The sequence below is a fragment of the Alligator mississippiensis genome, chromosome 4, assembly GCF_030867095.1.
Source record: "Alligator mississippiensis isolate rAllMis1 chromosome 4, rAllMis1, whole genome shotgun sequence".
Lineage (NCBI taxonomy): Eukaryota > Metazoa > Chordata > Crocodylia > Alligatoridae > Alligator > Alligator mississippiensis.
The window spans coordinates 131,195,485-131,209,461 of NC_081827.1; the positions used below are offsets into that span (position 1 = coordinate 131,195,485).

General features: G+C 41.2%; 1 protein-coding gene across 1 annotated transcript in view; it reads right to left on the minus strand.

The window, feature by feature from the left end:
• Window positions 1-13,977, minus strand: part of EFCAB6 (EF-hand calcium binding domain 6) — a 208,210-nt gene that overhangs the window by 101,122 nt on the left and 93,111 nt on the right. The window contains exons 7-8 of the mRNA XM_059726207.1: window positions 11,970-12,138; window positions 8,968-8,975 (exon numbers count right to left, since the gene is read on the minus strand). Coding sequence (XP_059582190.1) covers window positions 8,968-8,975; window positions 11,970-12,138 — 177 coding nt within the window. The remainder of the gene's footprint in view (window positions 1-8,967; window positions 8,976-11,969; window positions 12,139-13,977) is intronic.

The following is a 13,977-nucleotide window of genomic DNA, read 5'->3' on the forward strand; positions in this document are numbered from 1 at the left end:
GTATACAGTAACAAAGACAACATTTATGACTATTAAATATACCAATATGCAGTGCGTCCTGTTTTTTTTGGCATGCTGGCACTCTGGCAGCTTCCAAGGTAGGCATTGTGGTTTTTTCAACACTGGCCAAAAAACGTTGCCTACCCCTGGGTTAGGTTAATGGTGCCTAATCAGCTATTGGAAGGGTGTAATATTTAGTGGCCTTAAGAAATGCCATCAGTGCTGTTTTGTACATAGGATCATAGTGTATCTTCATATAACATTATATCTCATTTCTTGGAAGATACATATGTCATCTTCATTTTTCCCTTATGTGGGAAGACTAGATTTGAATTTTCTTTCTCAGCCCTTAAAAGAAAATCCCCCAACCTGGAATGTATAATGTTTTCTTTGAAATGCTGTGGTCTTCATCACAAACCATTAAAATAAACCAGGATTAAATGTTTAATAACTTTTAAAGGAAAAGACGGATGAGAAATTAAATAAAATTGCATTTAAGATGTTCCACTTGCATTGATTTCACATTTTTATGGATTTACTATATTCCATGAAAAAGTAAGTTAAAACAACTATTTTTGTAGAGTCTGAGAGCATATGTAGGTATGAGCAAAATACAGACTATTCAACCATCTAATTTTTTATAGATTTATTAAGTGAGTTTTACAGAACTCCCTAAACTTGATGATGATCTTAAAATTTTAACTCTAGCACTAAAATATTTTAATGAAACAGTGTCTGCTCTTAACTGAGGCATCACTAGTGGTTCACAAGGAAAATTATGTGAAATATTTTTGAAACACTGAAAAGCATAATGAAAGTGAAAATAAGTTATTTTGCCAGTACTAATAGTGATAAGCTGGTAGAATATACAAGCTTTACATAGAATGGCCAGTCATAGGTTCTGGGCATTTTGGGACTAAGCAAATTCAATGGGAAACACAGATCAAACATTTTCAAGGGTACAAAGGTATGTAATATGCACCCTGTTCTTGTTTATATAGAGTTTCAAGACATGAAAGAACAGGATTGTATTCTAAACATCTAGCTGAGGAGTGGTCATCTTTGTTTTGATTTTCAGTTCATCAGACAGTCTGACACCTCAATGGTAATACTTAGTTCTTGTCATCCATACCCAGGCCTTCTAAATCCCAGTCAAGTTGCCTTTGCTCATTGTCTATAGTAGTGGTTCTCAACTGGGGGTCCATGTTCCCCTGGGGGACAATGAGCAGGTTTCAGGGGGTCACTGGGGCTGCAGATCTGGCACAATTGTGACCTCCAAGGTCAGCTGGGGCAGCCCACACCCTGGGCTACACCCACCGCTGCTGCTGCCACCAGGTTCCCTGAAAAATGCAGATTTTTTCCTTAAAGGAGCTGCTCCTTTAAAGAAGCAAGGAGCTGCTTGGAACTGGGGAAGTGGGAAGATGATGATATGGTAGAGGGCACCATGTGCATGTGTGCACATGTGCACATGCATGTGGAAATCAGGCAGCAGTGGAGAGCAGCTCCCGCAGCTCACTCCAGGTAAACTGGAGCAGGGGAGGCACAGGTGACATGTCAAGGGGGTAGGGGGGCATGTGCCCTCCTGATTTCTGTGACCACCATGGTCACAGGGCTGTAGTCTGTCTGGACCGACCAGAGGGACCAGGTCCAGGAGTATGGAGCAGGGCAGTAAGATTCATTGCTGCTGGCACTGCTGCCAAGACCCCTGTGCCAGCCACACCACCAGTGGTGAGAGGAGTAATGGACTGGGGAGGTGAGTCCATGCTGCCTTCACTTCCTTCCACTGCTGGAGGGAAAGTGGGATGGGGGGCAGCATGGGTGGCTGGGCTATGCCCCCCACCTCTGCCCTATACCCCCATGGGTCAGGAGTGAGGGGCACCAGCAGGGCTGGAGGAATGGGGGACTGGGTTGGGACTGAGGGGCACCAGGAAGGCCAAAGGGCTGTGAGTCAGGAGTGAGGGGAACCGGCAGGGCCAAGGGGCTGCAGGTCAGGAGTGAGAAGGGCCTTGAGTTCAAAATTTGAGAACCACCAGTTTATATTACATTTGCCTTCCTCAGATCTTAGAAAGAGCTCACTGTAGGTCCAGGCAGGGGCCAGACTTAGACACATTTTGTCCTCTTATGTTCAGTGAAATAGTTTTCACATATAGTACTTTTTCAACTAAGCTCCTTCCTTGCTAGTAGACACCCCCCCCCCATTAGAAAAGTATCCCTGAGATTAGAAATAGGTAGAGGGGCCCACAGAAGCTGTACTGCCAAGCAGGCAGCAGCATAAGAGTCATGGATGACTCAAGGTGGAGTCAGAGAGATCTGATGACATTCCTGAAATCTATGCCAATCTCAGACAATTCAAGTTTTTTAAACTAAATGTTTATTTGGGGCTGAAGGGGGCTGAGAAGTAAAATCACCCCAATACAGATTTTCCTGGTTCTTATACAAAATCATCCAGTAGCTGAAGAAAAGATGAGCTGGTGACTGAAATATCCTAGTAAAGTGAGTGCCAAAAAGCATGCAGTGTTGCAGAATTGGCTGATGACTGCAGCTACTGACAGCCACTGCATACAGCTCAGACTTAATGTATGGAGCACTGAGAACACTCAGTTCCAACAGATGAGTTATAAGCCTCAGTGATTCCATGGAGATTCATAAGCCTACACTTCAAATGCTGTCTGGAGGAAAACATATCCAGATACTTGAATGATGTGCTGAGACATGCCCCTTGTGAAACATGTGAGGAGAGCTCACCAGTTCTCACCGGAGTCCAAAAATCTTTGAAAAACGATCCATGCACTTGCTCTCCTGATGTGATACACTGGAGGCTGTACGACATTTTAGGGGTTTTGTATCTTTGGACTGAGAACTCAGCTCAGTACATTCTCTTAAACAAGTAGAGTGAATGTTCATCCTTTCTTGATGTTTTCTTATTATATTTTTAAAGGGAATCATCTATCTGATATTTTAAAAGGGAATCAACGGTACCTCTCCAAAAGATCTGTTTGTCTTTTTTTCTTCTCTTTGTTGACTTCCCTTTCATATCTGTGTGCTGATACCAGTTAAGTCACCAGGTAAAACTGCAACTCCTAAGCTATCCAAAAGCATCTTATAAAGGAGCCCATTGGAAGAAATATCCAGAAAGTTATGGCATAGCCTGGATAAAAATATATAATTGGAAATAGTTTGAGTAATCTACAAAGTTGAGAATAATATATAATGTGCATTGTAAGGTATGGTTTAGCAAAATGATAGTCTATTCCCATACAGAGCCAGTATGTATCTAGCAGGCCTGTGCAATTAGGCAGCTATTCGATCAGGCTTCAGATCCAGCCACTTCAGATGCCAGCAATCTGATCTGGATCTCTGGACCGTGTTCCTGCTTTGATCTGGCCGAAGCAGCTCTGAAGGTTCAGAGCCGCCTTGGAGATCCGGCCATAGGGTATAATGGGGAATCAATTAAATATCTATAACTTTGTTGTTTTTTGTCTGATTTGGATTGAAACATGCAGGGGTGGTAGCCTCTGCTGAGAGCATGAAGTCTGCCAAGTTTCAAGAAGATCAGTGCAGGGGCTCGGGGGGAGCTGCACCCCAAATTCTTGAAAGCGAAAGTCATGTCAGGTCTATGTGTTAAGTCACAATGGGGTGAAAACTGCAGGGGTGGTGGCTCCTGGTGAGGCCATAAAGCCTGCCAGCTTTCGAGGAGATAGGTGCAAGGGGCTTCTGGGGCCCTGCACCTCTGGCTGCTAACAGGCAAAACTTATGACATGGGTGCTTGTGCAACTGTATCTGTCTTGGGGCAGTTGATTGTCTGTATTGATTATTTCCTCTCCTTAGTTTGTGGTTTTGTAGGTGTTAATCCTTGCTCATTAACTCATTAACACATACAAAATCAGAGACTGAAAGGAAATAATCAATACAGACAGTCGACTTCCACAAGACAGAGACAGTCAGAGCACCCATGTCACGAGTTCTGCCTGTCAGCAGCTAGAGGAGCAGGACCCCAGAACCCAGAAGCCCTGCACCTATCTCCTTGACAGCTGGCAGGCTTCATGGCTGCAGCAGGGGCTACCATCCCTGCAGTTTTCAGCTCACTGCGCCTTAACACACACATGGTCACCTATGTCACGAGTTTTGCCTATCAGCAACTTGAGGTGCAGTTCCCCCCAAATCCCTGCACCTATCACCTTGAAATTTGGCAGGCTTTGTGGCCTCACCGGGGCCACCACCCCTGCAGTTTTCACCCCACTGTGGCTTAACACAGACGTGACATGAGTTTTGCTTTCACGAATGTAGGGTGCAGTTTCCCAGAAACACCTGCACCGATCTTCTTGAAACATGGCAAACTTCATGCTCTCAGCAGAGGCTACCCCTGCAAGTTTCATCCAAATCAGACAAAAAACAACAATGTTATAGATATTTCATTGATTCCCCATTATACCCTATGGCCAGATCACTGAGGTGGCTCCGAAGCTTTTCCGAAGCTTTGGAAAGCCTAAAGAAGCCAGCGCTTTGATCTGGACATGCTGCTTCAGATGCCAAGGTGTCTGAAGCTTCTCTGGATCCAAAGCATGGGCCAAAGCCTCACACAGCCCTAGTATCTAGTAGTTAGGAAAGGACACAGGACTTCACTCACTATGGCTAGAATCCTATTTCACTTTCTGCACCCAAAGGCAGTTTCCCAGCCATGTAACTGCCACTTTTGGCACTTACATGCAGTTTGTAGTCCCACTTCAAATACAATGTGAATGCATAAATGTCCACACAGCTACTAGGAATGTTCAGTTAACTATTCTATGGCTAGGCAGGTACACAGCTCCATGTGTCCCTGCCCTGGATGAGTGTACATCGTGACATTCTACCTAGCAAAACCCATAACTAGGGGATGTTAGATACTAGAGGAGGAGAAGGGGGCCCTCCCATATTTTAGCCCAATAGCTGTGTGGTTGGGATATTGCCCAGCATGCAGAAGACCCAGATTATAGGATCCCCTCACCATGATGGGGTCTGAACCCACATCTCTGATTTCCCATCACAGTATTTTAACTACCAGCCTTTTGAATTTGGAGGGAGATCTGTGGGGCTAGGTGAAAGAGAAAGAGCTGGAAGGTGTGTGGCTCAGTAAAATGGATGCAACCCAAAAGGGTAGGGACCTTAGGTTTTAGCTGGGATCATAGTTGCTAATAGGACAGAAACAACCCCATTAATCTCCCTCTATTTTATCCACTGAATATTAAATGCAGGGTGCATGCTGGGTAACTGCACTGACATTTACGTGCCTACATCGCCTGTGAAGTAAGACTGCAAACTGAATAAATGCCAAAAAGGGCAGTTATGCAGCATGTAAAGTGAAATAGGATCCTGCCCTATGTGATCTTTCAGTGCTTCAGTTGAATTCATCTGTGAAATGGGGATAACACCAAACACCTTGCAGAGCTCACTTTAGCTTTATCAGACTTAATTTATATCTTTCAGACTGTAGGGGCTTCTTGGGTAAAAGGCACTGCACTGCACTGTAAAGGCACAGCATTCTCTCCAGCCACTCTTTTTGTGTCCTTCATGAAAAAAGCATACCTGTGATAACTTCAGATATAGCTTTCCCTCAAAGAAAAATCAATCAAAAGGAAAACCTTTTATTTTGTTTTATTAAATCTAATCTGCTCCCCTATTTTAGAGAGTGAGAGTGAGAGAGAAACAGACAGAAAGGGAAAGGAAAGACATGAAAAAGAAGAAGCCATTGATAGCATCATCTAAGATTAGCTCAGTTGAAGCAAGTGCATTCTGCACACAGAAAATGGGTACAAACTCTAAAGGAACAAGAGCTGCCTTGTGAATATAATTTATAGAAAGGCTTCGAAGTGGCCTTAAAATTGTCCCTTCTCTTCCTCAGTCTGAATGTCATCTTATATAAAGCCATCTGGGAGAGGCATGCCAACCATTCTGCCTCAGTAAAAGCAGAATTGTCCTCAAGTGCCTCAGGATGAGTCATGTCAGTGCAAACACCCAATTATAAATGAAGACCCTAAGTATCATTTAAAATAAACTAGACTGATGTGGCCAAACCACTGGAATTTAGAATGTAATTTAGTCCCTTCATCACCTTTGTGTAAAACCTGTGCATCATGCAATGTCCCAAAGTACCTGAGTTAAATCCTCAGTCTGATTATGACTTCTCCAACACAGATTTGACAGGTTTAAGCTCAATTTGTCCATGTTTAAAGGAGTCCATTATATTTTACTTATTATTTAAAAATACTGCATCTTTAAACCTGGCATCCCATACCACATTAGAGCTGTGAATGAACAGTGCCATCCACTGTTTCTCTGCATAATCTTTCCCCACAATATATTTCCAGGATGATCTTAAATAAGACATAACATTAAAATTAACTCCATGGCTGAAAAATATATGTAGAGATCAAGGCTAACATATAATCTGTTAACTTTCAAGGTAGATTTCTATAACAGGTTTTCCAAGCAAGTTTTCACTGGTGGATGAGCCATTTCAAATGTAATCAGTCTCTATATTCATTTACCTAAATGAAAAATCATAACATTTTCCCAGTCAAATAGATCGTATGTGGCAGTCAATAAATTAGTGAATGTAAATCTTCCATTCATTTAGGTAAAAGAATTGCATTTATTCCTTAACAAAAAAAAGTGCTCCTTGGCATTTCCGTCTTATCGAAGGCCCCAGTTCAACACAATATTTAGGTGCTGTTCTGGATAGAAACAATTCCCCAGATTTGGACTGAAGTATGGTTCACTATATAAATATATTTCAATAGTCTCTTACTAGTAGTGAGATTCCTGGAAGGTGTTAATTTATAAAGATTCTGCAGCAGCCTTAGAAGCACCCTCCAGAACTGCATTCAAACACTGGGGGAGGTGGGAGGCGTTGAATTTTTTTTTGTTTTAAACTTTTGATTGTTTGTTAAAGCACATCTTGTTATCAGGCTGCCTCTGTCAAATTATTCTACAACCTGTGTGACACAGGTCTGATCCTGCAAGGTACTGAGTCCTGTAGTCTCAATCCAACGAAGTCATAAACATGGGCTTAACTCTACTCATGTCAGCAGTTGCATCATTTAAGTATGTCTGTAGGCCCACTGAGTGGGACTGGCAGCAGAATTAAAATTAAACAACTCTTTTTTGCTTTGTTGCATGATAGCCCCAGTGTTCAGCCCCTTCCAAGGATCCCTTTAGGGCAGGAGTGTCAAACTTATACAACTCCCCAGGCTGGACTCCCCCCCCGGCTTGCAACACATCAGAAACAGGGTTCCACACCCTGGATTTCAGACATAGACCTAGCTCCTCAAATTCCAAGCCCCTCTTAGAGCCCTGTCAGCCAAATGATATGGCTCTGTGGGCTGGATCTGACCTGCACTGACTGATGCCCACCAACTGCAGTGACAGTAGATTAAGCCCTTACCAACTATTTTCTTTCTTTCCTTCTTCACGTGGGTTTCTACTTTCCTTAAATAATTTTGGGGTTTTTTTCCTCTGATACAAGATGATAGAATTTCAGGTAGAAATCATTTTCCAATTCAAACTCATTGTAATTTCATACTCTTGTCTGACTGTAGATTTCACCGCCACAAATAATGGTTGAACATAATGGTAAAAACATTATATAGGGAACTATATGAATAAAGCTAAAAGGATAATTAATTTCTCATGATTGGTTATCAGTGAGTACAGAACATGCAATGCTGAGCTGTAACATTGCCTGATGCTGAAAGGACGTATTTATAATCCATTGTGTAGGGAAGTAGGTACATGACTGTTATTAACCCCATGAAGGGCACCAAAAGTTTTTTTTCTAAAAAAAAATTAATAGAAAGGAAAATACACACAGGGAATTTGATTTTAGGGAACACGCTTGTGCTCGTTCATATTTTAGTATCAAAGATTATTTTCCAAAAACCATTTCCTATTGATTATGTTATGTTTGCTCCTCACTTATAATGATCAGCAGGACACTGGGTGGTAAGGTTCAGATTAGAACTGATTTCTTTGATTTTCCTATTATGTTTTCAAAGGTAGGAAAGAATTCCATCTCTTTGAGACTCACTGGCTGTAGGTAAAGAATTTTTACAGCTCATTGGAGATCAAATTAGAGCCAGTTATAACCTGACTGACATGCCATGGCAATAAAAAATGTAATACCAGCAGGAAAACAATGCAGCCAAGTGCCCTGGGCAGCTGCATCACAAGGAAGAATGGTGACTTCCAGTTGCCGCCATGTGACTGGCTGTTTGTTTTTAAACTCCCCCCCCCGTGCAAATCAGAGCCCAGAGCAGCTGCCCCAGTCACCCCACCCTAGTTATGACCCTGCCTAATACAATCCACACTTTTTGCAAGTTAGAGGTTTTGATTCTATACACACATCTGATTTACAAGGTCTGATGATTCTGATTTGGAAGATCTGATGATCACATGTGTGTGGTGATGAAGTCAGTCAATATTCAAAATAAGACCCAAATTGGTCATCTTATGTCCCACTTTCTTTAAACCAAGGTTGAAATTTTTTTTATAACAGGATTCTACCACAGAATCTTACAATAAGAGAATGGAAATGGGTATTTGAATTTCTCTTTGGAAACACAGAATATTGTTTATGAGACAAAGTTTCCAGTGCATCAAATTTCTACTTCATGCAGGGCCTATCTCACATTTAAAATTGTCCTCTGAACCTTATGGGCCAAGTCTTGCATATTTCCATGCATGGAACTTCCATGGAAATAAACAAGAGATGCAAGTTGATCCATTGTAGGACTAGTGTCTTTATTCTCTCCAAGCTTATTCATAGATTCATAGATTCATAGATATTAGAGTGTATGTTCCTGGGTAGGAAAGAGCGCTGGGGTAAGTTGAAGTATCCTAATGGCCAGACTCATCATTTAAAAAATAGAGGAAGTAAAATATGGAAGGAAAATTAATAGTGTCACATGTATTCAAATAACAGCAACTTACTTTGCAAACTGCTCATCAGACAAAGAAGGACAATAGGCCCATCAAATTTTTCTGAGGTGATTTCTGCTAATAATATCAGCGTTTTTAGGATCATGGAACTGCAGAGCCTTGTGGAAATCTTTCCAATTTTCTGTGATGTTATCTGACATGCAAATGTAGAGATGTCAAAAATAAAAGAGTTTTTCAGGTTACACTGCTTTATAATGGTAATCGTGAAGTAAAATGAAAACACCCTAAAAACAGAAAGTCAACACTTACTGAAAATGGACCTCATTATTAATTACAGTATCCCAAGGTAGTACTCGAGAAGCTGGCTTCTTAATTTGTTTTGTTTCATTAAGCTATTTATGACCCATCTAATTAAAAAAAATGTTATTTGAATTAAAACGTTTTTAGCGTAATGTTTCCAAAATTGTGTACAATATCAATCAATGTGTACACTTCCCAGTTGCTTACTCTGTAAAGTGACTATGGAAGAATGGCACCTCTCATGACAGATCAGCCCCTTTTTTTGAATTCCAAGTCATATCCAATGACCTAAATGACAAAAGAAAGTGTTTGCTGATTGTTTCCCCTCCTTTTGCCCTGTAGAGCAAAAGCCATTCAGAGAGTTGAATGTTGTACATCTGTCATAGAAGGCCTTATTTGAAGACAGTAGGATAAAACAGGTACAACTGAGAGTAGAACTGGTCTATAAAATGTAGTTCAGGATCAATTTGTGGCACCCGCAGTTACAAAAGCAAATTTTTACTTGCAGCTTGAGAACATTTAAAACAAGAGCTATCGAGATGTAATAAATACGGAACCTTAATTTTAAAAAGTAATTGGGCTTCACCCTCAAACCTGAGTGAGTTCTGTTCAGTGCAAGATCTGAGTGGGGACAAAAGTGATTTTCTGTTGCTTTCTGTTGCTTTCACCTATCCCAGTCTGGGAGCTAGCCAGAAGATGGTCTGTTTGTGTAAAGTTCATCTTTATTCTTAGCATTCACATGGCTGTAGCAACCCCTAAGGGACCATTCCAGCATTCAGGAAGGAAGTGGCACAGCAGCATTTTGGAAAAAAATATCCTCCACAGGTTGTACCCCCTGAGAATCTCTCTTTGGCAGGGGTTGGGCCAATATGGAGTGCTGCAGAACTCTTCCACCAACTATGCAGCACTCAGGGAGCCAATGGCCATGGACAGGCGCTGCATATGTTGGATTCCAGTGCTTTACATACATGCAGCCACTGCTCTGTTCTGCCCATTTTCCTGCACAAAGAGCACTTCAAAAGAGACATGAAGACATGAACAGCAATTCTGTCCAGCCAGAGGGCTGGAGAGCAGGAATTCCCACATGTCTCTTGATCTCCAGTCTCTGGAAATTTCTGAGGACAGCTGAGCACAAAGCACGGTGCTCAATGGCTATCCATCCCACTTCCGCCCGCATGGAGGGAGAGGGAAGTAGAGTACTGTGGGATGCTGGAGGAACAAATAAATAAATAGCTGCTTCAAGAAGTGCTTCCAAAAAAAGGGTTTCAATGATGTTCCTCATTTTTAGCATCATTTCAAAGTGTTTTTGGCCATTTTTGAAGTGCTTCTTTGGCTGTGCATGTCTGTGTCCTTTGGAGTATTTTAAGGGCACTTGTAGCATTTCTCACACGTCTGTCCACGGTCACTGGATGGATCCTTAACAACAATGGTGAAGTTTTCTTTCCAGTGGGTTTTCACTAGCAGTTTGGAAGAAAACAGCCACAGCAGGGGCCATAATTGCCTACTCTTCAGTGTTCTTTGAGAGTGAAATGCTAGTTAGCAGGGTAATGTCCTGTTGTCAGAGGATCCCAGCTGAGAGCTCATCCCAGGGTGGCCATGTTGAACTGTGTTTCTGTTACCAACACTTCCTCAGGCATTTCACCTCTACTTGGGAACCTCTAAAATGAATCCAGACTAATGAATCCAGATTCATTTGTACATTCTGTTTAATTTTCAGACCTATTTGTATTTAGCCTTTGCCATACTTGTGTTCCCCCATCCATGATGTCACTTTTATAACTATAAAAAGTATGTCCCAGACTCTCAGCAAGACCATTATTCAACTCAAGAATAGGTGGAAGGGACCTGAGCTGATGAATCAAATATCTATCATTGGCGCCATCAGAATGGAATGCAGTCTATTTCAGTTGCTACATCAAAGCTTTTCTCAAAATAACATGTGCCATTCAAGACTGTTCAATAGGAACCTCTTTGTGTGTATCTAGTGCCTCTCTTGACACTGCTGGGTTCCTTTGATATTTTACAGGAACATTAGTTATGCCAGCCTAAGACAAGAACTAAATAAAAATTTATACAGTTGTCAAATTAATGTGATTTTTAAAGAAAATTATGAAGAATTCTGATATTAGAAAGCAGTTATGGAAACTGTTGATTAGACCATTTCTTACTACAATTCATTAACAAAAACTTTGACAGTATTATCTCTGTCAAAAGAAAATGACATGCTGAATAGAAGTTCCGGTCACAGGATACAGCATACAACCTCACTACATGTACAATGAGTGGTTCTAAGGAAAATATTAAAAGATGACTATAAAACACTACAATTTTCGAAGTCATACCCACAAAAATACTCAAGCTATGGGAATCACATATCTTATAACCTATGTATTGTTATAAAGAATAATAGATAAAACAATAAAAGGGTCTTCTGCAAAATATCAGGGAAACAACTGACAGCTATGAAATGGTATCTGTTCCACAACCACTATACATGTGTAAATTATATTGTAATTGGATTCAAGGGGGCATTTCCAAAAACCTCAGGTAACTGTGAACTTGCTTCCTAGTATATACATCAGAATCAAAAGAATCCAGAAATACAGATTATGTAGGTGTACATTGCTGAAAAGCATATGCAATATTGTAACTTAAAAGAAAGCTGCAAAAGGTTTTACTTGGAAGTGTCTTGATACTTTGCTATAGCCCTTATAGAAAAGCATAGTCTTAGACGAATATTGATGATCACTTACTAGAGATTCCTTTTCTTCAAACAAGTCTAAAAATTTATGGTAGCTGAGGTGCCCAGTGTGTTCTGGATCAATTAGCTTGATTAGGTCTTGCAACTCCTCATCATTTATTTGAAATAGGAAACAATCTAAAATGCGACAAAGCTCGTTTCTAGTGATTTTTCCATCTCGTCTGTAAAACAAATGTTCACATGTGTGTGTGTAAGAAAAGAAAACAATCACATTTACTAAGAGATCACGTCTTTATAAAGCATTGTTCTATATCCAGCAGGTCACCCTAACCCACAGTGATTGAAAATGCTTATTATCCATTACATGTTGTGAATCATGCGGTCTCAGTCTTGTGGTCTCAGTGGGCAAGAAGATATGCTACTAGAATCCTTATCACCAGTCATAGCAGAGAGATTAAGGCCACAGAGATGGAACTATCCTATTATGACTAAATGGTACCTCAAGGTCAGGTCTGTGCAACTGATGGGGCCGAATTAGGGAGTTTACACCAATTGCCTAAGCTAGAATGGTTAAATGGAAGAAGAGCAACATAGTACTCCAGGGGCTAGTGTTGCCAAAACAATATTTCCTGTTTACACCGATGCAACTGCATTTGTGTTTGCACAATCCAGCATTTCCTGCTGCTCTAAAAGTCCATTTAACTCCTTAAACTAACACTACTTGGAGATGTGTTATCTTGCGGCACTCCCCAGTTATGCCACCCCAGTTATGGATTTGTTTCCTCTGAACAGCCAGAGACTCCAAAGACTTCTAAATTAATGCCCTTCACCACAAGATTGCACTGTGCTCTAGCCAGTAGGTGCCACTGTGTGGAGTTTCTTTTTACCCTTGCTCACCCCTTCCTCCTTCCTCACAGAACACAGTGGCCACAGGTAGCCAGCTACAATTTGGGTCAGGTCTGCAAATTATTATTTTTAACAAAAAGAAATGGGGGAGGAAGGCAATATTCCCCTTAATTTGCCACCCCCTCTTAATTCTTCTATCCACCCTGCCACCTATAGTGTATGTCCTCCCGCCCCTGCCCATGTCCCTTCCACCTGCGTCCCCCACACCCCTTGCCATGTACTGCCACTGCAGTGGGCATAGCTACCCATGACAGCTGCAGCAGCATCACCGTAATGGTAAGTTTTTTGCAAGTAGTTTGAAACTTTGCAGTGAGTGAGTGGTTACATAACTTCCTTCAATATTTCAAACCATCTGAACTTCATCACATTCCATTTCAGAACTACAACCAATAGTCCAGGGGCAGGATGCTGCCTGCCAGACCCGACACCCAGGATATGCAGTATCCTGGGTGATAGTTAGGTAATATGTCCCACCAACCTTGTGTGTGTGGGGGGGGGGAGTCCAGTTTTTTGACTCTGCTTCAAATTCCCCTCCTCTTCCTCTTCTTTCTCTTTCCCCCTCCCTGCAGAAAACTTTTGCAGGTGGAACTCATCAGGGCCAACCAGTAAAAATAAAAAATGAAGATTTGTAGAAGTGGAAAACATATATTGCATATTTGCAGTTGTTATTTTTTAATTTTTTTACATTTTATATATATTTTATATTGTAAAGGTGCTGGGAAGATCCCCCTTTTGTATAATATTTTCTGTTATCCTTATTTATTTAAAAACTTCATTAATTTAATTATCATTTATTACTTATTATTTAAATTCTTTTTTAATAATCCCTTTATTGCAAAAGAAGAAAATGCACCACACCCTTCTTTTTTGAATAAAGTGTTTAATTTTTGCTCTATATATGTATCATGTTTTCTATGATAGGCAGAATTGGCATGCATGGCCAATCTGGGGGTGGGTGGGTGGGGTGGTTTTTGGAGACTGTGCCCACCTCACCATGGGGATGCTTTGCTTCGGGGTTTTTATGGAGTCATGGCATTACTGGAAAGAGTTGCAGGGTGGACTGTTATCGGAGGGAGGTCAAATGCCTGTTAAGTGCTAGGGTGTAGCCAGCATTTCTTGTAAGAAAAAAGACTAAACAACCCCACACACCCCCA